The following is a 26,706-nucleotide window of genomic DNA, read 5'->3' on the forward strand; positions in this document are numbered from 1 at the left end:
CACAATGCTTCAGTTCAAGTCTGAAGGAACCAACTGGCAGGGAAAGACTGATGTCCCAGCTCAAAGGCAGCATGAGGCCCCTCTTGCTCCGCCTTTTTGTTCTATGAGGTCTTTAATTAATTGGGTGAGGCCCACTCACGTTAAGGAAAGTGATCTATCTGCTTTACTGATTCAAATACTAACCTCCCCCAGGAACATCCTCACAGACATACCCAGAAAGTGAAAGTGAAATCACTTAGTTGTGTCCGGCTCTTTGTGACCCCACGGACTATAGCCTACTGGGCTCCTCCATCCCTGGAATTTTCCAGGCAAGAGTACTGGAGTGTGTTGCCATTTCCTTCTCCAGGGGTTCTTCCCGACCCAGGGATCAAACCCGGGTCTCCCGCATTGCAGGCAGATGCTTTACCGTCTGAGCCACCAAGGAAGCCCAGAATATCTGACCAAATGGCTGGGTACTGTGTGACCCAGTCAAGCTGACACATAAAAGTAACCATCAAAGCGTTTACAGGACTTACAAATATGATGACGACAGTTTTTCCTTTGAAAAGCTTACGAATTAGTGCCAGAGACAGACTAGAGACAAAGTAAACAGAGACAGATGCTACAATAAAGGCGAGGAAAAGCGTGCAGGGAGAGTCAAGAGAATCTATTAGCTCTGCTCTGGCAGATCAAAAAGAGCTTCATGTGAACCCCTCAATCTGAATAGCCTTGAATATAAGTAGAATCTGGACAACTGGTGATAAAGGAGAAGGAATTATAAACTGTAGGTGCAAGATGAACAATTGTGTGTGTCAAGATGCACAGTACAATTATAACCAGTACTAGCCTGCAATATCTTGGATATCAATCCGTCAAGTAAAAATAAATAAAAACAAAAAAAACCAAAATTAAATCTTTAAAGCAATGTTCAAGAAAATACGAAAGCAAGGGACTTCCCTGGTGATCCAGTGGCTAAGACTCCATGCTTCCGGTGCAGAGGGCCTGGATGTGACCCCTGGTCAGGGAACTATATCCCACATGCCACAACTAAAGATCTCATGTGCCATAAGGCCCGGCACAGGCAAATAAATAAAAAGAATAAAAAGAAAATGCCAAGGCAGAGCAAACTCTTGTCTCATGATGAGGTCCTCTATTAGAGCCCATTTGTGAGCCCCACTGTTCTAGGATTCTGTTCAGGAAGAGATGTGTCAGATTTGTTATTACATTGAATTTTTTAGGTTCTTTCTTTTATTGAAAAAATCAAGTACATCTTTGCAAAAATAAAAATAGAATTTTATCAGAGCAGCACAAAAGGGAAAGAAAGAAAAGGCAGGGGGTGGGGTATGTTACACTCATATTACACAGCTAAACTGCATACTACCTTCTTTCATATTTTTTCTCCCAAATCTCCCACATGAATGGCCGTTCATGGCAGTTACTCCAAAGCCTCTCATTTCCCATACTCTAAAGCCTCCAAAACATTCTTCCAACTCAGCCTATGCACGTGTTTTTGTGTCCTCTGTTTCCTTTATACTGATAATTTTTCTTCCGTTAGTAGCTCTCTGTTCTTTATAATATAAATTCATCTAGCTTGCTTCTCCAGTTCTGTCCCACATCCATTACCTTCATCTGTTTATAAAGGCCTAGGAGCTAATGAGACATTTCCAACCCCTTATGGGCTGGAAGACACAAGAGGCCAAAGATATCCCTATGTTCATAATGTTAACCTCTTTAATTTGAAAAATAGCAAGTATCCTTTGCTTATGTATTTTTCCATTGAAGGCAGCAAATAAATAAATTGCTTGATATGCAAACTACAGTAGTAGAAAGTATGGCTGGAAAGGCAGCAATAATGGCGAATATATATGGGCATTTCCTATGTGGCCCGCAGTACTTCACTTTGAAGGCCATGTTGTTAGTCTGAAGTTTACTCCACAGCCCTTGGCAATCATGGAAGGTCATTGATTAGAAAACTGACATGGGGGACTTCCTTGGTAGTCCAGCGGTTAAGAACCTGCCTTTCAGCACAGGGGATGTGGGTTCCATCCCTGGTTGGGGAACTAAGATCCTACATGCCACAGGGCAACTCAGCCCATGTGCTGCAATGAAGATCCAGTGCAGCCAAAGTAAAAATTCAGAACTAAAAAATAACAAACAGTATTTAAAAAAAAAAATTGAGATGTTCAGATTGTTCTTTAAGGTCCACCTGGATGCAAAGATGAGTGGCAGGAACACCAGTAAGGAAGCTGAGAAGTCCAACTGAGAAGTCCAGCTGAGAAGTGCTCAGTACCCATCATATGAAGGACTTTCTTGGTTGTAAGAAAGAGATGTTTGTGCAGACCATTATAATCAGTGCTTGTTTAAAGGATACTCAGAAGGTGCACAGAAACTAGACCTGAAAACCTTCAGGATCTAAGACAGCACTGAGATGGGGGGGACTCCCTTCATTTTTTCCTCTCATGGTCTCCCCCACACTTCTTTGGGTCTGTACCACTCTCTTCTTGAGCTCAAAGACCCATCCTTCTCCTTAGCTTCACATCCAAATCACAGGAGGCTCTCAAGAATATTCAGTTAATTAAGTCACCCTATAGACATCCTCAATCAGCAGCCTCCAGTACAGCAAGAACAGTTGGTCAGTCCTTTACAGACTGAGTGGGCAACTGTAGAGGAGACAGTGGACATGGCCGTCACCATAATTAATACTTCTACTTGTGATATGTTTGGAGAGAAGGGCGTGATTTCTATCTTCAGCCCCAAACCAACTGAGTACCATTCTTCATTATACCATAGCTAGCACTCTAACCTTGATCAAGTCACTTTATTCTCTATGCCTTAGTCTCCTTATCATTCAGGTGGAGATAGAAGTGACAGCACTTTAGAACTTAGCATTCTTCAGAATTATTAGCCACGTTTAGTTAACCTGAGATTTCATTTCTATGCCACTTCTGGTTAACTAAGAATAACAATTACCTTATATGGGTAATTACAGTTTGCAAATCAAGTTCACATCCATTTGATTTTGATTCTCACAAGAGCTCTTTGAGGTAGGTAAGACATATATCCTTACCTCCAATTTTCTGAAATCCAGAGGTGTAGCCAAGTTCGCAAAGCTCGTAACTGACCAAACCAGAATTGGAATCCTCATCTTCAAAACCCAAGTCCAATATATTCTCCTCTTGTTTGGTCTCAAGGTTTTGGTTGCTTGCTCTCAGAAAGCTATAGTATAGCTTTTTTTTATCAGCTATTGGCAGATCTGCTGTAGGTATCAAAACTATTGTCTTAGTGCTCTATTATGTCTTCTTTTTTCCTGACTCTGTTTTGTATATTTCTAATTTATTACAGAAGTCACTGTTTGGCTTTTTAATGATGAAGGATTTGGTTGTAGATGTTCCAAAGCTTCCCCTGGCATTGACCCATGTTTCCTGAATTGTAGGAAGACACTCCATCGCAGTCACTACTCTCACCTCAGCTGGGAACATCGGGGAAGATGGCATCCTGAGTTGTACTTTTGAACCTGACATCAGACTTGCTGATATCGTGATACAGTGGCTGAAGGAAGGTGTCACGGGCTTGGTCCATGAGTTCAAAGAAGGCAAAGATGTCCTGTCAAACCAGGATGAAATGTTCAGAGGCAGGACAGCAGTGTTTTCTGATCAAGTAATAGTTGGTAATGCCTCTCTGAGGCTGAAAAATGTACAACTCAGGGATGCTGGCACCTATAAATGTTACATCATCACTTCTAAGGGCAAGGGGAATGCTAACCTCGAATATAAAACTGGAGGTAAGTTACTTTTGAAAAGTGGGAAAGAAAGGGCCAGGAGATATTTGAGACTAGAGAGTGTGAATAGCTCATGAGTGACTAATATCCAACAAAGACCATCTGAATTCTGTTAGCAGCCATCCTTGCTGTCTAAGACCCACACCAACTCCAGAAGTAACCCACTATAATATTAAGTCTTAAAATCTTCTGTTTAGGACTCTAGCCTCTTCTAAATTTTCTCATATATCCCCTGAAATATTTTTCCAAAATACTTTTTCTCCCTCAGTAGCTCTCTGTTCTTTCTCTTTTATGGTAGACTTCAGTCTTGCTAGTGAGAGAAGACTATATATAATCTGGTCTGAGACTTTCCTGTTCTAAGTGGGCTCTGAAATCAGTGCCTCCAGGGACTCACAGCAGTGGAAACCATTAGAGGAGAAGTTCAAAGGTAATTGACCAAAACAATATTATCCTATAAACTCACTAATCCTTCTCCACTAAAATCCATACTTCCTTACCAACTAAATTTAACATTTTATGAATTTATGTACAAGGGATTCAGATACTGTACGAGTATAAAGATGATTAAGAAAACAAAGATAACTGTCTTCCCTTCTAGAGCCAGAGCTCATAGTATAGAGCTCATACAGTTGAGGGTTAGGGCAGAGATAAGAAATATGTGTAAAATCTATAATAATTGGTAAAGTGTATTAAATGCTTGAAGAGAAAACATAGAATGATTTGGGGATTCAGAGATCATATCCAAATGCATAGGGAGTAAAGGGATGGGAAGGCCCCCATGGCGAGAATTTGACATTTAGTAGGAGCCTTGAAAGATAGAAAGTATTCTGAGACTTCCCAGCCTAAGTTAGTCTGCACAGGTCTTTCTTGGAACTCTCATGACATGTATATGTAATGGTCTGAAGCACAGATCTAGAGACAGACCTGGGCACGTAACAGTGGCCTAGGCAAGGGAACCTCACTGAGACTTAGCTCCTCCATATTAAAACAGAAATTAAGAGAGTCACATCAAAGGTACACTGGAGCCAACTGAAAGGACTTCCAGTGGCAAAGCTGGAATGATCTGAGCAATAAAATAAACCACATAGTACTAAATTATAACTAAGTATAAAATAAATATACAAGTCCATTCTTACGTGAGTGAGATGAAACAAATTTTCTTTATAGATGAATCCCAAATAATATTTTTATATCTCGCCTCTTCTGAGAGGTGGAGCTTAGAACTTCCTTGCTCCCCCAACCACCACACTTAGGGTGTGTTAGTAAAGTCCAACTTCCAAAGAAACCTAGCAAACACAGCCTCAGCCAGGTGATCAAAGTTAACATCCTTATGATTAAGTCAGGCTGATTGCATATACTCTCTGATGTGACATAATGAGAACGGCACTTTTAACTTTTTTGTTTTCCTCTCCAAAATCCAAAATCTCAGTCTAATCATGAGGAAATCATCAGACAAATTCCAATAGAGGACATCCTACAAAATATCTAGTTAGTACTCCTCAATAGAATGGTAAAGGAGAGATCTCTTCAAGAAAATTAGAGATACCAAGGGAACATTTCATACAGAGATGGGCACAATAAAGCACTAAATGGTATGGACCTAACAGAAGCAGAAGATATTAAGAAAAGGTGGCAAGAATACACAAAAGAACTATACAAAAAAAGATCTTCATGACCCAGATAACCATGATGGTGTGATCACTCACCTAGAGCCAGACATCCTGGAATGTGAAGTCAAGTGGGCCTTAGGAAGCATTACCACAAACAAAGCTAGTGGAGGTGATGGAATTCCAGTTGAGTTATTTCAAATCCTAAAAGATGATGCTGTGAAAGTGCTGCACTCAATATGTCAGCAAATTTGGAAAACTCAGCAGTGGCCACAGGATTGGAAAAGGCCAGTTTTCATTCCAATCCCAAAGAAAGGCAATGCCAAAGAATGTTCAAATCACCATACAATTGCACTCATCTCACATGCTAGAAAGTAACACTCAAAATCCTCCAAGCCAGGCTTCAATAGTATGTGAACCGTGAACTTCCAGGTGTTCAAGCTGGATTTAGAAAAGGCAGAGGAAACAGAGATCATATTGTCAACATCTGTTGGATCATTGAAAAAGCAAGAGAGTTCCAGAAAAACATCTACTTCTGCTTTATGACTACACCAAAGCCTTTGACTGTATGGACCACAACAAACTGGAAAATTCTTCAAGAGACAGGAATACCACACCACCTGACCTGCCTCCTGAGAAATCTGCATGCAGGTCAAGAAGCAACATTTAGAGCTGGACATGGAACAACAGACTGGTTTCAAATAGGAAAAGGAGTACGTCAAGGCTGTACACTGTCACTCTGCTTATTTAACTTACATGCAGAGTACATCATGAGAAATGCTGGGCTGGATGAAGCACAAGCTGGAATCAAGATTTCTGGGAGAAATATCAATAACCTCAGACATGAAGATGACACCACGCTAATGGCAGAAAGTGAAGAGGAACTAAAGAGCCTCTTGAAGAAGGTGAAAGAAGAGAGTGAAAATATTGGCTTAAAACTCAACATTCAGAAAATGAAGACCATGGCATCTGGTCCCATCACTTCATGGCAAATAGATGGGGAAACAATGGAAACAGTGACAGACTTTATTTTGGGGGGGCTCCAAAATTACTGCAGATGGTGATTGCAGCTGTGAAATTAAAAGACTCTTGCTACTTGGAAGAAAAGCTATGACCAACATAGACAGCATATTAAAAAGCAGAGACATTACTTTGCCAACAAAGGTCTGTCTAGTCAAAGCTATGGTTTTTCCAGTAATCTTGTATGGATGTGAGAGTTGGACCATAAAGAAAGCTGAGCACCAAAGAATCAATGCTTTTGAACTGTGGTGTTGGAGAAGATGCTTGAGAGTCCCTTAGTCAGCAAGGAGATCCAACCGGTCCATCCTAAAGGAAATCAGTCCTGAATATTCATTGGAAGGACTGATGCTGAAGCTGAAACTCCAATGCTTTGGCCACCTGATGCAAAGAACTAATTCATTTGAAAAGACCCAGATGACAGGAAAGATTGAAGGCAGAAGAAGGGGAAGACAGAGGATGAGATGGTTGGATGGCATCACCGACTCAATGGACCAGAGTTTGAGTAAGCCCTAGGAGTTGGTGATGGACAGGGAAGTTTGGTGGGCTGCAGTCCATGGGGTCACAAAGAGTCGGACAGAACAGAGCGGGTGAACTGAACTGAACTGAGTACTCCTCAAAACTGTCAAGGTCGTGAAAAACATGGAAAGATTGAGAACATGTCACAGACCAGAGGAATCTAAAAAGACATGACAAATAAGGGCAATGTGACATTCTGATTGGTGGAAAAACTGATAAAATTTAAATGAAGTCTGGAGTTAATAGTAATATATAAACAATATTAATAGTTTCTCAGTTTTGACAAATGTGTCATGGTTATGTTAGCGGAATATTAGCAGAAACTGAGTAAGGAGTATACAAGAACCCTCTGTACTATCTTTGCAACTTTTCTATAAATCTAAAATTGGACTGCAAGGAGATCCAACCAGTCCATTCTGAAGGAGATCAGCCCTGGGATTTCTTTGGAAGGAATGATGCTAAAACTGAAACTCCAGTACTTTGGCCACTTCATGTGAAGAGTTGACTCATTGGAAAAGACTCTGATGCTGGGAGGGATTGGGGGCAGGAGGAGAAGGGGACGACAGAGGATGAGATGGCTGGATGGCATCACTGACTCGATGGACGTGAGTCTGAGTGAACTCCGGGGGTTGGTGATGGACAGGGAGGCCTGGCGTGCTGTGATTCATGGGGTTGCAAAGAGTCGGACACGACTGAGCGACTGAACTGAATTGAAAATTATTCCAGGTACTTCCCTGGCAGTCCAGTGGTTTAGACTCCATGCTTTCAATGCAGGGGGCACCGGTTCAATCCCTGGTTGGGGAATTAAGATTCCAATGCTGCTGTGCATGGCCAAAAGATAAACAAAATCATTCCAGAATTAAAACTTATTTTTTAAAGTGGTCACAATAATAGATATACCTGAGACTGTTTTGACAAACAAACGAAATAATGTCTAGAATTTGGTCCACAGCCCAGAGCACACCCTCAATAAATGGTGGTTCATTGTCACATATACTCAAGTTCCCACATCATCTCCCAGGAGCTCATTCCTAACCTGCTCCAAGTGTGTGAGTCTAGTCTCCCCTGCTCTGCTGCAGGCTCTTTAAGGGTAGGCCAAAACTGTCCTTCCACCTCTCACTCAACACTAGCACAGTCCTGGGCAAAGGAAGATGCTAAATACATTAATAATGTGTAGCCTGCCTTTTTGGCATAATAAACATTTACTGGCCAAAGTCCACAACTTAACATTTTTTACAAGTGTCTCTCTGCCCAGATAGATGAGGAAGTTAGTTTTAATTTCAAAATGTACTTGCCAGCCCAGGGAGAATTATCTTAGAAGAAAACAAATGCCTGTCTTTATTCATGGATACCAGGGCAATCTCTACCCAAGCAAACTTCAAATCTCCATGATGACAAGTCCTGCATGTGGAATTTCTGTGGGTGATAGGTGAATGCTCTTTGTTTCTTCCTTCTCCCTTCCCACCCTAACTTTACCCTCCAGGCCAAAAAATACATAAAATTCAGGAGGCTTCACAGGTGCCTGGGAAAATAAACACCCAACTTCCCTAGCTAATAAAATTTTTTGTATGATCACTGGAACTCCTCTTATGTGGAGAAATTTATCTGTGTAACAATTACATCTAGAACATAGGTCCTCAGAGTTTGTGATATTAGCCAGAATGTTGTGATATATAGCAATACTATGAGCAAATCACTTTTTGCATCTATAATACAATGAGCCATACACAGCCCACTGGGAAAGTACTGAGTCACTTCAGTGTCTTTGTTGTAAGACCTAGCACCTCAAAGGCTGTATTGTCTTATCGTCCAACCTTAACATCTGTCCTTTTGACCTGCAGCCTTCAGCATCCCAGAGGTGAACGTGGACTATAACGCCAGCTCTGAGAGCTTACGATGTGAGGCTCCCAGATGGTTTCCCCAGCCCTCAGTGGTCTGGGCATCCCAAGTTGACCAGGGAGCCAACTTCTCAGAAGTCTCCAACACTAGCTTTGAGCTGAACTCTGAGAATGTGACCATGAAGGTTGTGTCTGTACTCTACAACGTCACAATCAACAACACTTACTCCTGTATGATTGAAAACAACATCGCCAAAGCCACAGGGGATATCAAAGTGACAGGTGGGCTCCTTCGCACTTGTGGTATGAGTTTATTGCGGTTATAATCAAGTATAAATTAAAATTTGATTTCTTTAACAGATATATTATGTACCAGGGCACAGAAAGTTTCACTGAGACCTCAATCACAATTCCAGTTGAGATTGCATTATGTAAGAACAAAACTAATACAAAACAGTATTTATGGCCTACAGAGCAAAGCTGACAATTAGCTTTCATTTGTATGCCTTCTCACTGCCTGGAGAGCAGTGTTTAGGATTCTGAGGCCCTGTCTAACTCAGAAGGATTGCTTTGGTAAAGCAGTATCTAATAAAAAAAAATCATCTACATGAGAAAAAGAGAGTTCTTCCACTATCCTGTGGAACAAACTGATGAGTGTACCAATCAGAAGACTTTTAGTTGCCTATAACACAAAACAAAATCAACTCAGGCCTAAGCTAAAAGGGTATTAGGATATCTCATGAAACCAAGGTCAGGAAGTACAGTATGACTTTAGGAACAGCTGGAACCAAGAAGTTAAATTCCATTGGTATTCTTTGTCTCTCATTTCTAGTTTATTCTCTAGTAAATTCTGTCTAATTTACTCTCTTTCATTTTAGTCAACAGGGAAAAATATGGTTGCCAAGAGCTCTTACCTTTAAAAGTCTCTTTCACTCAAGACAGTGACTAGACTGAAGCTCAGTCCCTCAGTCTGACTTGACATTCCCAAAAAGGCTCAACTTCGGTCAGCTACCTGTACTTAGACCAATGAGACAGTACTTGGATGAAAGCCCTTCCCAGAAGAGAAGGGAGAATAAAGTGTTAGCCATTTAAAACAATGAGTGTTAACAGGAGTATCTCAGTTTAGATCTCAATTAAATGCTCCAAACTATATAACGGATGCTCCTAATAGAAATGGCAATAACTGAACAAACCACAGAAATTGAGCACAGCTTTTATTCAGTGAACAGTTTCCTTTTCAGTGCATGCTTATCGGATACATTAGAACAAGTGTTCCATATACCAGTAGTAGGACTATATACAACTTTTAGAAGCGTGACGTAGCTCAAAAATCAACATAAACTAACATAACTCCTTTTTACCATGTGCAGGGTAAGTTTTTAAACAACTGAAAGAGACTGTGAGGTTTATATCCTGTGTTCTCTTATTGCTAACTGGGGTCACTCACTCAACAAGTATCTATTGAGTGCCAAACACATGAAAAGCAATTTGTAAGTCCTACGAAACACTAAGATGAATAGCACAGTTGTCATAAGAGAAGTTAATCAGGGTGGATACGGTGTCTAGGGGAAAGAGTTATTATGAGTACAGTGGCTCAATAGATGAGAAAGAGTTCAAGCTGGGTTTTGAAGGGAAAAAAAATGACTTTAATAGACTAGAAAGGCATGAAGCCAGTAGCCTATATCAGTGTCTGGGGGAGAAATTACAAGGATCTTAACTCGGGCAGTGACAATGGGAAGGAAAGCGGGAAGAATCAAAGGTTAATGAAGAAAATAATCTATAAGCCTTGGTGACACAAATGTACAGGACAAGAGAAGGAATAACTTGAAAGGGGTCTGATATTTCTACTCAGATTTCTTAGGAGGGTAGTAATGCTACCAAAATCAACAATAATGAAAATCCAGGAAGAGCAACGTGTTTGGTAAGAAATTAAAGATTTTAGAGATGCTGTGTTGAAAGTATCCACTGTGTACAAATGCAGAGATGTCCAGTGCTTAGCACATGACCCAGCACATAACAAGTCTGGGGGAGGCTGCTTCATCCCTACGCCACAGACTTCTTCCACGGGAAGAGTCCCACACTACCAGTGTAACCGTTCTAGTCTCTCTCTTCTCCCCTCTTTCACTCTTTCTCAGAGGAGGAGGAATTAACTCACCCCATCAGTGAGTTTATTAGGGGAAGCATAAGTAGCTCAACACAAGAGCTGAGCTGCTTGTGTTATTCTATAACATGAGGAATTATGTTCCTTTCTCTCTAGCTAACCAGAAATTAGCTCCTCTGAGTCATCAGTTTTCAGAGGCAGGATTTGCCCTTGCAGGAGAAAGCAGGCCCCGGTCTTAAGATGCCTGCAGCCCACTTCCCTGCAGACAAAGCATAATTCTTTATTATCAGCTTTATCAGGAATAAAGGTGATTTTAGTCTTCCAGTTGCCTCACTTTTTTCATCTTACTCTTTAACTGGTTCAGAGCTCAGTGGGGGAGAGGGTGTTTATTGGACTCCTTTGAATTCAAACAACAGGCACTCAAAAATATTTGCTGAATATTACATTTTTAAACTGACATACAGTAGTAGTAATTATAATACAGATGTGGAATTTAGGACAGAATTGGGGCTAAGGAGGTGAATTTAGAAATGATCAACTTAATGGAAGCAATGTTTATTAGGCTTGAGTGGGGTTACTGTTATTTTTATAGCTAATACTTACTGAGTGCTTACTATGGGGCTAGGTTCTATTCTAAGTGTTTATACATATTAACTCATTAATCCTCATAAGAACCCTAAGAAGTTGATTATTATTTTAGCCTTATCTTATAGATGAAGAAACTGAGGCACATATAGATTAACTTGCCTAAACTTGCCTGAAGTCACACAGCTATTAAGTGTCAGCGTTGAAATGAACTAAATGACATTGGACTGTCTAGGGAGAAAATAGAGTAAAGAATAATTTAATTCTTCACTTTGGCCTTTCTCTACTTCAAAATGAGAACAATATTTTCTCATTACTTGGTAGTGCTGTGATGAAAGCAAATGACACAGAACCTGTAAAGGTCACTGTCTAGAGGGAAAAAAATGTGTCTGAAACCAAGGACTGGCGGTGGCTGTTGGTTTAGCCTATTTTTTATTTGGTAACCAATAGCAATCTGTTTATTGGCATCATTTTTCATTTGGCTGAGTGCTCACTGGACTGGAAGAGAGAATGGAACATCTCTCAAGAAAGAGAAAGCTCTGCTTTTAAGACAGTTACAGAAAGGTGGAGAATGGGTTACAAAATTCCCCCCAAATTAGGGCACAAGTTATATTAGGAACAACTCGTTCTTCTTTGGGGGTACTTTTTTTGTTAACCAGCCATGTGAAGAAGACATCACCTTTTCCTCCTTGATCCTGAACTTTTTTCTCTTCCTTTACAGACTCGGAGATTAAAAGGCGAAGTCACCTACAGCTACTGAACTCAAAGGCTTCCCTGCATGTCTCTGCTTCTTCTGCCATCGACTGGGTACTCTTGCCGCTCTGCTTTTATCTGATGCTAAAATAACATACCTTGGTTACACAGAAACATGCAAAGTCATTGGTATGACAGGTGAGATGAATCACAAATGGTGTTGGGGATCCTCTGTGTATATTTGTGCTTGTGTCCCTAACAAGAATCAAGCAGCCCCCAGCATCAGCCTCAGAGAGAAACATTAATAATGTCAGGGCAGTAGACACTATTTCCACTGCTATTGTAAAAGGTAAGCACTTGTTAACAAAGAGTATAGACCTCATTGACAGACTTACAGGAAAACCAACTCTATACAATTCAAGTATTTGTATAGTTTCAAACACCTTTTCATTTATTGAGTCATCCTTGAAGGAAAGCATCTTACTGAAAGCGAAAGAGATATTTGGCCCTGACTCATTTCTCTGAATTTCACAAAGAAGCATGACATGAGCATAATCACATAAGTAGCTTCTCCCCACCCAGCAGCGCCCACCCCCCAACAACAAAGCCCCTGTTGACTAGAGACTGGACAAAGCACTCACCAACTAGCCTTCCTGCTGATACTTCCCACTGTCCCTTCAGTCCTTTGGCTCTGATTATTGGTAGGACATTTCTTTCTAAATATTCTTCTGTATGCAGGATTTGCATACCACTGAGCTTATGAAGTTACAGTCAACACTACCACTTTACTCAGTGGACTGCCACCATGCACCAGGCTCACAACCTTAGAGCTATTTTTATCCCCCATCTGTCCTCAGGTCAATTTGATACCAAGCTGTACAGTATTTGCCCATATCTTTCAGACTACCCTAATCCAGCTTCATCATTTTATGCCCCAACTAGTTCTAAAATCTTGTACTTATCCTTCCTCTCTTTCAGGTGATAGGAAACAAGGAGCCAGAATTTAAAAAATTCAAATGCTATTTTCATCATAGCATTCCTTTACTCTGCAACCTAAAGGGACTCTCAGGGCACTGTCACATCAGAGTTAAGTCCTCAGCTCTGCAGTCACAATTCTCTAACTTTTTCTTCCTAAGTTTCCTCCTTCTCTCGGCTATCTACCACTGCTCTCTGTCCTTGCTCCCTCTCTCTCCCTTCTTGGAAATCTCCTCTACTCTCTGGTAACTCAGGTCCACACGTCCTTCACCCATTTCCTAATGGTCCTTTTATTTCACATCCCTTTGGTGAGCCTGTATAATTTGTAGTATCTTACACTCTCTAAGGCATATATATTCTTTGCCTAGATAAGTCCTCAAAGGCAGGCAAAAATCTGTTAGCTGCTTTGCTTTTTTGAGTATGGTAAAAAAATATATATATATTTATTTTTTAAAAATAGTGATTGAATTAAAAATATAATGTTATATATGTAGATAAAGGTAGTACATGAATATTATAAAAATTGCAAAGATTACAAAAATTGCAAATAATTAAATTAGAGGAAACTTTCTTTTGGGGCTGCTGTGGTGATCAGGTCAGATCATGTTTCCTGAGTTAAGCTTGTTTTGCTATAAACAACATGTATTTGTTGTATAGATTTTTGTTTGCACAGATTTTTGGATTGTGTTTTCATTTTCATTTATCTCCAGGCATTTTTAAAATTTCCTCTTTGATTTCTTTATTGACTCATTGGTTGGTTAGTAGCATGCTCTTTGGGCTCCACATGGTGGGGTTTTTTTTTTTTTTTTTTTTTGGCAGTCTTTTTTTCTTATAGTTGACTTTTAGTTTCATAGCATTGTGATTGGAAAAGATGTTTTTACATGATTTCAATCTTTTTTAATTTAGCAAGGCTTGCTTTGCTGCACAGCAGCATGTGATTTACCCTGGAGAATGTTTTATGTGTACTTGAAAAGAATATGTATTCTGATGCTTTCAAATGCAATGTTAGGTAAATATATCTAAAATCAGTAAGGAAACACTAGCCTTAAATGACACATTAGACCAACTGGAGACTGTCTGGATGACCTGTCCATTAATGTAAGTGAGGTTTTAAAGTCCCCTACTATTACTGAGTTACTGTTGATTTCTCCCTTTACATCCATTAATATCTGTTTTATGTATCTAAGTGCTCCTATAGTAGGTGCATATATATTCGCAGTTGTTATATCTTCATCTTGGATTGATTCTTTGATCATTATACAGTGTCCTTGTTTCTTGTAACAGCCTTTATTTTAAAGTTTATCTCATCTGATGTAAGTTTTGCTACCCTAGTTTTCTTTTGATTCCAACTTGCATGGACTATCTTTTCCCCTCACTTGCAGTCCCTGTGTGTCTAGATCTGAAGTGAGTCTCTTGTAGGCAACATACATACAGGTCTATCCATCCAGCCGCTACTGATTGTCTATTGACTGGAGCATTTAGTCCATTTAAATTTAAAGTAATTATTGATATGTATATTCTTATTGTCGTTTTTTGTTAATTGTTTGGGGGGGTTCCTTTTGTTAAGGCTTTTCTGCCCCCTCTTCTTTTGTCCTCTTGTGATTTGAGGACCGTCTTTACTATTATGTTTGGACTCCTTTTACTTTTCTGTGCACCTAGCCTAAGTTTTTGGTTTGTGGTTACCATGAGGCTTTTAAATAGCTATAAAATATACACATGATTGTATTAAGTTGCTGATCTCTTAATTTCAAAGTACAACTGTGCATTTGGGCTCTCCTCCCGTCTTGATTACTGTTTTTGATATCACATTTTGCATCTCATTGTTTTACGTATCCCTTAGCTGCTTACTAAAGGTAGAGATGATTTTTACCGCTTTTGTCTTTCAGCCTTCCTACTAGCTTTGTGCATGACATGATTCCCTACCTTTATGTTTGCCTTTACCTATGAGCTTTTTCCTATCATAATTTTCATGGTTCTAGATTTGGCCTTTTCTTTTTAAGTTAGAAAAGTTCCTTTAACATTTCTTGTAAAGCTGGTTTGGTGGTGCTGAACTTTTGCTTGCCTGTGAAGTTGCTGATATCTCCATGGAATCTGAATGGGAGAGTCTTACTGGCTAGAAGTTTCTTGATTGTAGGTTTTTCCCTTTCACCACTTTAAACATATTGTGCAATTCCCTTCTGAACTGCAGAGTTTCTGCTGAAGAGTCAGCTGATAGCCTTCTGGGAGTTTGCTAGTATGTTACTTGTTGCTTTCCCCTTGCTGCTTTTAATATTTTTTTACCTTTAGATTTTGCCATTTTAATGACAATGTGTCTTCATATGTTCCTCTTTGGCTCCCATATGGAACTCTCTGCACTTCCTCGAGTTGGATGTCTATTTCGTTTTCCAGAGGAGAGAAGTTTTCAGCTATTATGTCTTCAAATATGTTCTCAGTCCTTTTCTCTCTCTCTCTTCTCCTTCTGGGACCCCTGTAACATGAATATTAGTGCACTTGATGTTGCCCCAGAGGTCTCTTAAACTCTCATTTCTTTTCATTTTTTTTTCTGTTCAGCATCAGTGATTCCACTACTGTCTTTCAGTTCACTCATCCATCATTTGCTCTAATGTTGATTCCTTCTGGTATATTTTTCATTTCAGCTATTCTATTCTTCATCTCTGTTTGGTTGTTCTATATATTTTCTCTTTGTTAAAAACTTTTAACTTCTCACTCTTTGTATCTCCCTATCTCTTTGATCATCTTTACAGTCACTGCCCTGAACTCTTTCCCAGGTAGATTGCCTAGCTCCACTTGGTTGTTCTCTGAGGTTTTATCTTGTTCTTTTGTCTGGAACACCTTGCTCTGTCACCTCGTTTTGCTAAGCTGTTTGTATTTTTATGTATCTGGTAGGTTGGTTACATTTTCCCACCTTGCTGCTAAGTCACTTCAGTCGTGTCCCACTCTGTGCGACCCCATAGATGGCAGCCCATCAGGCTCCCCTGTCCCTGGGATTCTCCAGGCAAGAACACTGGAGTGGGTTGCCATTTCCTTCTCCAGTGCATGAAAGTGAAAGGTGAAAGTGAAGTCGCTCAGTCGTGTCCGACTCCCACCTTGGAGAAGTGCTGTTTTGTAGGAGACCTCTTAGGTGTCCCAACAGCACACTCCCCTCTCATCACCCAAACTATACACTCTTGAGTACTTTATATGAGGGTTGCATGGGTCCTCCTGTTGTTTCAGGCTGTCTATGTGGGAGGTCTAGTAGGCTTGGTTGGCCCCTGGTCCAATCGGTATCCAGGCCATCCACATGAGTTGAGGCTGTGAGCTACAGGGGCAGCTGACTATGGAACCCTAGGGGGACCCAGGGCTAGTGCTGGGTCATGGATGGCTGGAGTCAGGGTCCAAGGAACTCTGGTAATGTTGTCTGGTGAGTGACAGCAAGCATGTCAGTGCCAATCTGCTGGTAGGCAAAGCTATGTCCTGGAATCTGGTTGCAGGGCCCAGAGCTAGTCTTGGATGGTTGGGGGAGGGGGGAGGGGCACTCCTGATACAGTTGGGACCAGGGTCTGGGTGTCTCAAAGTTTGTGTTGGCCTGCTAGAGGGCAGGGCTGGGGCCCATCTGGTTCTCAGGGCAGGGTCTGACTTGCTGGTAGGCAGGCTAGGTCTGCAGGCTCTGAGATTGTGGGTTTTTGCATGTAGTGTCTGCCCCCTTGTGGCTGAAGCTGGCCCAAAGGCTAGAACAGGCTTCCTGAAGGGCAGCATCCAGGCCCAGGGGATTCTATGGCTGGTACCTGCCCACTGGAGGATGGAGTTAGGTCCTGGGCCCTCTGGTGGGTAAGCCCACATCCAGAGGCAGCTATGGTCTCAGGTAATCTTAAGGCAGCCAGTATGCTGATGGGCAGAGCTGTGTCCCTGTCCAGTTAGTTGCCTGGCCAGAGACATCCGAGCACTGGTGACTCTTATACTGTTGAGTGGGGCCAGGTCTTGGTGCTAATGAGCTACAGGCAGGATTACACACTGGTGTTTGTCAGTGTCCACATGGTAGAAGCTCCCCAGAATGGCTGCCGTCAGCAGCTGTATTCCCAGGGTGACGTGCAGTTGCTTCCTGCCTTTCTGGGAGACTCTCCAGGATCAGTAGGTAGGTCTGACCCAGGCTCATATCAGATTACTACTTCTGCCTGGGTTCCAGAGCATGTGAGATTTTATGTGCACCCTTTAACAGTGAAGTCTTTCTTCCCCAGCTCTTTTGCTCTCCTAATAGTAAGCCCTGCTGGCCTTCAAAGCCAAGTGTTTTGGAAGCTTATCTTCCTGGTGCAGGACCCCTGGGCTGGGGAGCCTGATGTGGAGCTCAGATCGCTCACTCTCTGGGGAGTACCTCTGCGAGGTAATTATCCTCCAGTTTGTGGGTCACGCACCTTGGAGTAGGGGACTTGATTACATCGTGAGTCTGCCTCTCCTACCTGTTTCACTGTAGTTCCTTCTTTACATCTTTAGTTGTACATCTTTTCTGGTAGATCCCAGTCTTTTTCATCGATGGCTGTTCTGCAAATGGCTGTGATTTGGAGTGCCTATCAGAGAAGATGAGCTCAGGGCCTTTCTACTCCACCATCTTGGCTGGGGATCTCTTGACCTGCTTTTCATTTTTTCTCTTGTTCTCCAAACACTATGGTGCAATGTACAGAAGAGATTTTTTTGTAAGGAAAGCTACCAATTTCCATCATTTCCAAACTCTGTGGTTGTCACTGGAGGGAGGTTTCTCTGAGGAAACTATCCTTTGAGGATCTCATTAGAAGGAACCCTTTCTTCTTTCCTTGATTCTCATAACACTGTAAATGAGTTTTTAATATACTACAGCTAGATAATCTGACCTATAAAGTATAGCCTATTCATCTTATTTGTATTCCCTTATAGCAGTGACTTACAATCTTTTTTTTAATAAAATAAGACATACAAGAATATATGTTCACACGCAGTATGCAAAGAGTTATATACTGTCACCTGGTTAGCTATAGCTTCATTTTTTTCTCTCTAGAACTATAGGGGGGTAAGCTTAAATCATTTTTTTTTTAATGAAGAGATCATTACTTGAGATACACATTATAACTTACCATGACACTTTAGGTTACACACATTCCTTGGCTGAGAACTCAGAAGTCATCTTTCTACTTCCATCTAGAAGCTTGCCCATAGCTCCTCTCTCAGTTCCTGTTTGCTGTGAGGATGATCCCCTTTCTTAAGGGGAGACTCAAGCCATCTCCTTTCCCCTAGCGACCCATGACACCATGTGGCCTCAATAGAATATCATCAAAATACAGAAAAACAAATCCATTTCTGAACAAGAAATATACAGTGGAAGGGAGACTTTCAGTGTCTGATAAGTGTTTGCTGAATGGCTGTAATGGTATCTTATTGCTATTATTTTCAGAATCCCAGGAATCTGCAGAACTATTTCACCACAAGATATGACCTAGTTTTATATTTCTGGGGGGAAATGAATTCACATCTAGAACTCAGGAGTGAACAAATAAGATCAAGAAGCAGAAAGAAGCCAAAAGCAACCCACAGAAGACTTCAATATGAACAAGATAAATTTATCTTCAAAGACATATATTAAAAGTTGCGAAATAATTCATCTGAACCAGAGAAGTGTATTAATACTACCAAGTAAAAGGCATGTGGGACAAGTGTATCCCCATATCTCAGGGACCTCACCATTCCCACACAAGGAGGGAGATAATGGGATATTGCATCTCTTTTGTCTCTGAATCTTTAGCTGTATTGCTGTGATGTTGCTCTGAGGAAGTTTCTAGAAAGCTCTGATTGCACTATATCCATGTTTTAAAATCCACAAATTAAACTGTAGTGGGTTCAGTTGGAAGTTGATAATGTGCTGCCACTTCACAATTTAGAGGCGGCTGCACTTTAGTGGGCTTCCCTGGAGGCTCAGACTGTAAAGAATCCGCCTGCAGTGTAGGAGACCAGGTATGATCCCTGGGTTGGGAAGATCCTGTGGAGAAGGAAATGGCAACCCACTCCAGTATTCTTGCCTGGAGAATCCCATGGACAGGGGAACCTGGAGGGCTACAGTCCATGGGGTTGCAAAGAGCTGGACACAACTGAGTGACTAAGCATGCACGCACACATTTTAATGATGGGTCGAATGATTCACTTTTCATTAAAATGCAAAAATGCCCTGGCATCTCCTCCCACCTGACAAATGCCAAGAAAAAATGTAAAAAATGATCATAATTTTAACATTAAAAATGTAGTTGGGTGACACTGATTTTCTAAACTATGTCAGCATCTTATTTTTAAAACAAACTAATGCTATTTTACTTCTCAGATGATGCTTATCCTTGAATGGTCCAGGGAAAGGACCTCTCATCTTGACCATGTGTGATATTATGTCATCACAAGCTTTGAGGCTTCTTCTTTATATCCTGATCAGACAGTTATCACCTCAGTCTTCACCAGCATCTAGAGCAGTGGGACTCAAACAGGTGATTCTGTGCCACCCCCAGAGACAGTCAAAAATTTTGGAGACAACTTTGTGGTCACAACTTGGGGGTGCTGCTGGCATCTAGTGGAGAGAACCCAGGCAGCTGCTCAACATCCTGCAACGTACAGGCCTTCCATCTACAACAAAGAATTATCCAGCCCCATCAGGCAGCGGTGCTGAGATTAAGAAACTCTGATGTAGAGTAGAAAAGTATCTAGAAAAGAGCGGAGCAAACAAACCTGTTTGCTTCCTAAAATCAGGCATTAGCTTCTGTCTCTCTGGCTGCTGCCTCAATTTCAGGCAACCAGGAATTCCTGATGGGATTACCCTCAGCTGGCTGGAGCTCCCACTTGCCTTTCCTTTTTTTCCTACTCTACAAACCAAGTCCGGTGAGACAGCTGCCTGAATTTCACCCCAAGTTCTCTCACTCTGAATTTAGATCTCAGGACTCTGCCTAGTCAAAATTCAAATTAAGGCAACAAAAACATGTAACTTCCTTGAAGCAGAGACTTCCAAAAGCAAGGGCAATGAACCTTTGAAATGAGGCCCTGAGAACTGAAGCCCTGCTAGAAAAGATGTTTTGTTTCTAACTCCCTCCCTGTATTTTTCACATGGTGCCTACTGCCCTCCCTGGCACTTTGGACCAATTGTGCTTATATTACATTTTGTTATAGAAAACTTGACTTTAGAGTTCTGACCATTCAAGAGAAGGATTAAATATACATTTCCTATGCTGCTGTCTGCCTATTTTGTCAAAGAACATGAGTTTAAGGGAAAATGGATAAAAAGCCATAGATCAGGTTCTAAAGATTAGTACTCAGCACATAGCAGACGTTCAATAAATGTTTGTTGAATGATGAATAAATGAATGAGTGGAAATGATAGGAGCCTATGGCAAGGTGGCTTGGTCTAGTTTCTAGTTTTCTTAAGGAAACTACATTCAGCTTTACCAGCCTGCCAAGTCTCCACCTGGGAACATACAGTAGGCTTGAGGCAAATCTCCCATTTGAGGGAGAATACATATCAGTGCACAAACCCATTACCCTAGGATCAAAAAAAATCTGACTTTTACTACTCAGGAATTATTAAATTCTCAAATCTTAGGAGGTGGAAGGACTTCAGAATCCTTGTTCCTAGTCCTTCCACTTTTCAGATGAAGATTCAGAGGCCCGGGGTAAAATGTGAGTAATTAGCTATCCTCAGGTTATATAATTTGCCCAAAATCATACTAGTAGTTGGTGGAGGAGTAAATATAAAAAAAAAAAATTTAATTGCCAAAGGGCAAATTCCGAGGGGACTTTGAAATACCTCTGTTCTCAAAGGTCTTCTGCAAGAAGAGAATAATGCTAACCCTTGTGGCTCAGCTGGTAAAGAATCTGCCCGCAATGCGGGAGACCTGGGTTCGATCCCTGGGTTGGGAAGATTCCCTGGAGAAGGGAAAGGCTACCCACTCCAGTATTCTGGCCTGGAGAATTCCATAGACTATATAGTCCATGGGGTCGCAAAGAGTCAGACATGACTGAGCAACTTTCACTTTCAAACTCAGAGAGTAAACTGTGAAAGCACAACCGCTCCCAACCCATGTTGTTTCTTTGGCCTTGTCTCTGAGTACACAGTGATGTGTGCAGATGCGTTAGACCACAGATGCATCATATTACCTGAAGTACAAAGGCGAGAACACGATGTACGCCGCATCTAAGGAAGCGCAACTCTGGATGCCAAAAGCTAGAATATTTCTGAAGTATAACAGTTTGAGGGAACAAGTCAAACTTTGAGGAGAAGTATTGGCTACCAGCTATGCCCAGATTTGTTGTAAGTGTATACTGACTTTAATCTCTACATTGTTAATTGGGAGATGGGATATGCAGGGGGTAATAAGGCTTCTATTAATGAAATTTGTAATTCCTAATCTCCCTTCAGCTGGTAAGTCTCCTAACAGCCAATTGGCTGCTCTAATTCATACTGTCCCAATATATGCCCAAGCACCCTTCTCCTTCTAACCTTGTCTTATTTCTTTTTTGACATCAATCATTCAGGAGTTTCAGTATGCAAGCCATGAGTAAAAACTAACAGTCACAAAAACAGAACCTGAGAAATGCTCTCTTTTATCTTTCCTTAAACTCTACTTCCCTAAAGCAAAACTTTTATTTAGGCTGTCTCTGAGTGGTCCTCTGCACTATGATTTCACTCTTCTCTTCTGTCTACAAATGCAGCTTCACACAAACTCACACATTGTTTTGTTTATTGTTTTTCATTGCTGAGTACTTGGACACTATTAAGACAATGACAAAATAAGGATGGGGCCTAGGTAGTACTTGGAAGTTTGCTCTTAGAAAAGGATCAAGCAGACACTCCTAGGAAGCCTTATTTACTGATAGCACCTGCCAAAGAGGCCAAAGAGGTTAAGTCACCACTTAGAAGAGGGGGTCTGGAGTTGTCACTCAAGGAGCCTCTGTGTCTATGAGTGGCACGGCTCCCCCAGATAATGATATGCCTGTCTCTTCTCAAAGTCATAATTTGACCTGCAGCATTATCTTATCTCTTCAGTTCAAATCTAACTGTCTGGCCTAAGAAGTATCCTTAACATTTTCAATTTTAAGATCCCTTGTGAACAAAGCTAGTGGAAGTGATGGAATTCCAGTTGAGCTATTTCAAATCCTAAAAGATAATGCTATGAAAGTGCTGCACTCAATATGCCAGCAAATTTGGAAAACTCAACAGTGGCCACAGGACTGGAAAAGGTCAATTTTCATTTCAATCCCAAAGAAAGGCAATGCCAAAGAATGCTCAAACTACTGCACAACTGCACTCATCTTGCACGTTAGCAAAGTAATGCTCAAAATCCTCCAAGTCAGCCTTCAGCAGTACATGAACCATGAGCTTCCAGATGTTCAAGCTGGATTTAGAAAAGGCAGAAGAACCAGAGATCAAATTGCCAACATCCACTGGATCATCGAAAAAGCAAGAGAGTTCCAGAAAAACATCTACTTCTGCTTTACTGACTATACCAAAGCCTTTGACTGTGTGGACCACAACAAACTGTGGAAAATTCTTCAAGAGATGGGAATACCAGACCACCTGACCTGCCTCCTGAGAAATCTGTATGCAGGTCAAGAAGCAACAGTTAGAACTGGACATGAAACAACAGACAGGTTCCAAGTAGTGAAAGGAATACATCAAGGCTGTATATTGTCACCCTGCTTATTTAACTTATATGCAGAGTACATCATGAGAAATTGAGAAATGCTGCACTGGATGAAGCACAAGCTGGAATCAAGATTGCTGGGAAAAATATCAATAACCTCGGATATGCAGATGACACCACCCTTATGGCAGAAAGTGAAGAGGAACTAAAGAGCCTCTTGATGAAAGTGAAAGAGGAGAGTGAAAAAAAACTAAGATCATGGCATCTGGTCCCATCAATTCATGGCAAGTAGATGGGGAAACAATGGAAAAAGTGACAGACTTTATTTTTGGGGGGCTCCATAATCACTGCAGATGGTGATTGCAGCCATGAAATTAAAAGACGCTTGTTCCTTGGAAGAAAAGTTATGACCAACCTAGATAGCATATTAAAAAGCAGAGACATTACTTCGCCAACAAAGGTCCATCTAGTCAAAGCTTTGGTTTTTCCAGTAGTCATTTATGGATGTGAGAGTTGGACTATAAAGAAAGCTGAGTGCCAAAGAACTGATGCTTTTGAACTGTGGTGTTGGAGAAGACGCTTGAGAGTCCCTTGGGCTGCATGGAGACCCAACCAGTCCAGCCTAAAGGAAATCAGTCCTGAATATTCATTGGAAGGACTGATGCTGAAGCTGAAACTCCAATACTCTGGACACCTGATGTGAAGAACTGCCTCATTTGAAAAGACCCTGATGACAGGAAAGATTGCAGGTAGGAGCAGAAGGGAACTAGAGAGGATGAGATGGTTGGATGGCACCACCAACTCAATGGACATGAGTTTGAGTAAGCTCCGGGAGCTGGTGATGGACAGGGACAGGGTGCTGCACTCCAGGGGCTGCAAAGAGTTGGACATGACTGAGCAACTGAACTGAACTGAACCCAAAACTCTAAACAATACTTCAAATAAGAATTTCATGGATATCTTGGTCCTGTATCACACTCTTTAAACAAAAGTAACACTCAGTTCATCTATCCTATGAGTGGGTCACAGCAAACTGTAACCATTTCCCGTCTCTTTGCCTTCCATATTTGCAGCTGCCAAAATTTATTTGTAACTATTTATGTATCATAAGAAGAACTATTAGGTTTTCACAGATAAAATTCCAGGACCTTATGGTACTTAATATGACTTTGATGAGTTGGCTCAGATAGCCCTATATGACTCAAGTGGTGAGGCCAGGTCTCATAACAAGGGTAGATGAGACTGGAAACGTGACAAGTTTACAGCATAAACATAGCAGTTTCTATTAACAGCCAGCAGGTGGCCCCAGAAGAAGCCAAGTCACAGCCTGCTAAATGTGGATCCATGAGAAAAATAGTGGTTGTCTTCAGTTCCACTCACCTTCCCTTTAATCCATTTTCTCCCATGCAGCCCAATCACCTCTCCTCTAGGCTCTGAGGACTCTGTCTCTTCACCACTCTTTTCATCAAAACACCCCATGCACCCCCACACCAAGAAAAAAATGCTCCCCGGCCTCTAGCTACACATGAGAAGGTAATTTCTCAACTACCATTTTCATTTGCTTAAGGTATTATCTTCCCATGAAGGCAAATCCTCCCTTTATTGAAATAATGCTATGAGTAAAAATACCAAACAAAAAATATCAAAGTAGTAAGAGATCCTTGGGGTATATCAAAGTAGACCAAAGATTCTCACTGAGGATGTGGGGGTGCTTTTTAATAATACATAAATCACCACCTCATACATAAATCACCACCTCCACCCTCATTGTTAAATTAAGAATCACTGTGTCACATGAGATATATGAAGAGAATGTTACCTTTATAATCGTTACTATTGTAGAAATATGAGATCCCCTGACACAAATTACAATCTTTAGAGAAGGAAAGAAATGGGGTGCCTCTTATGTCTCAAACATCTTACGAGGCATTTGTCTCTTCAGTCCTTATAAATTGGGTATCACCTTGACCCAAGTGCCGTCACCATTTTTCAGAGGAGAAAACAGGTTCTGAGAGGTTAAGTAACTTACCAAAGACTATACAGACAACAGATTGAAAAAGCATTCAAACTCAAATCTCTCATCCCAACCATACTATTTCTGAAAAAGCATGGGCATTGGTAAAAGTGCTATAAAAAGTGTAATATTGTGTGTGTGAAGGGGTTCCCTGATAGCTCAGTTGGTAAAAAACCCGCCTGCAATGCAGGAGACCCCAGTTCAATTCCTGGGTCAGGAAGATCCGCTGGAGAAGGGATAGGCTACCTGCTCCAGTATTCTTGGGCTTCCCTTGTGGCTCAGCTGGTAAAGAATCTGCCTGTACATGTTATATAAATATTGGCTATCATGTTATTGTATGTATTAAACTATGAGGACCCATTGGAGCTTTCAGCTTCACTGCTCATGATGACCTGCAGCCATCTGTAAGGAAGATGGACCCTCTCCCTGGAAGAGATTCAGTGCTTCCTCAATTACACTTGGCCGTTTTCCACCACAGCCTTTCCCTAATTCACAAAGCGGCTGGCAGTGAAATTTCAAGCCTCCTCTGAACTCACTCTAACTTCACCTTGATGTGCTCCCAAAAGTCCCTTGGGGACGATCTCTAAGACTTCAGAAGATGGCTGTAACCTGCTCAGGTGCAGTCTTTACCAGATGATCCAAAATGTCTCTTGAGACCGGTTTATGTGTTCTGTGTTGCTGGGCCTCAAAAATACCTGAAGAATAGGTTTAATTGTTATAAACATTTCCTTGAGTTCACCAGTGTTGAGCACAGAAACACAGATGGTCCTGTCCACTCTGCCAGGACCAAACATACTGCTTATATATAATCAAATCTATTAGTTTTTTCAGTTTTGTTTCTTCTTTTAGTACTTATGCTTACATGCCTTCAGTACCCCCAGATGATATAAAAATGATCATCTTTATATTTTAATATTCCATGTTTAACATTTAAATCTTTATTTCATCTGAAGCTAATTTTTAGTATAATCTGTGAGGTAAGGGAGTTAACTATTGTGTTTTTAAGTGATTCTCCAAAACTACTCATTAATTCATCCTTACCCCCACTGAATTTTTATAATATTTTACTCTATTGCATGTTCTTATATGTATATTTATATCTGTTTCTGAACTTTTGATAACCTTTGAGACCCACAATGTTAACCAGTATATAAAGGAAAGAGAAAAGAATAGTTATTTGCAAATACATTTACCCAGCTATTCCCTGGAGATGGCTGTGAGTGGCTCAAGAAAGTAAATTCACTTTCTTTTAGCTGTGGTTGCTAGAAATCCAAGATCCAAGAGTCAGTAGGTTTGGTTCATCTTAAGGCCCCTCTCCTTGGCTTGCAGATGGCCACCTTTTCAGTGAGTCCTTACATGGCCTCTTGTCTGTGGACACACATCTCTGCTGCCTGCTCCTCTTCTGATAAGGGCCCCTGCAATATTGGATTAGGGTCCACCCATATTATCCCACACAACCTTAATCACATCTTTAAAGGCCCTATCTCCAAATACAGTCACATTCTGAGGTACTGGGGGGTAGGACTTCAACACAGGAATTCAGGAGAATACAATTCATAACACTAACATATAAGGAATAATTAACAAAATTAGTTATTACTAAGTATTCAATATGTGTTGGAAAGGGCAAATGAATATCAAAGCAACCATAACAGGAAAAGATATGACCAACTTAGCTTTTTCCCCCTTATTTGACCAAGAATAGATATTTAATATTTGAACAGTTGGGACACAAGAGAAAGCCTTGTCCAAATAGCTACTGCTTCAAACCAGGTCAGAGGACTCTTGAAGACTAGAGCACAATGGCTCAGCAGGTGGATGCTGTTAAAGGAACTGAATTGACTAATGGCCTTCTCAAACCACAGGTCACTATTTTAAATGTCACAAAAGACCAGAGAGCATGAAAAGACGAAAAATAAAACCAGTGTGGATCCAATCTTCAAACAGGTAGAACTGAGTGATAGGGGCAGTTTTGGCTCCATG

General features: G+C 41.0%; 1 protein-coding gene across 1 annotated transcript in view; it reads left to right on the forward strand.

Annotated features, from left to right (window-relative positions):
* VTCN1 (V-set domain containing T cell activation inhibitor 1) overlaps positions 1-18,703 on the forward strand; it is a 72,921-nt gene extending 54,218 nt beyond the window's left edge. Inside the window, exons 3-6 of the mRNA XM_040230943.1 lie at positions 3,413-3,760; positions 8,742-9,020; positions 12,146-12,315; positions 18,491-18,703. Of these exons, the coding sequence (XP_040086877.1) occupies positions 3,413-3,760; positions 8,742-9,020; positions 12,146-12,270 (752 nt within the window). The 3' untranslated portion in view covers positions 12,271-12,315; positions 18,491-18,703. The remainder of the gene's footprint in view (positions 1-3,412; positions 3,761-8,741; positions 9,021-12,145; positions 12,316-18,490) is intronic.
* The last annotated feature ends 8,003 nt before the right edge of the window (positions 18,704-26,706 follow it).

This window comes from Oryx dammah, unplaced genomic scaffold (genome assembly GCF_014754425.2).
Source record: "Oryx dammah isolate SB20612 unplaced genomic scaffold, SCBI_Odam_1.1 HiC_scaffold_28, whole genome shotgun sequence".
NCBI lineage: Eukaryota > Metazoa > Chordata > Mammalia > Artiodactyla > Bovidae > Oryx > Oryx dammah.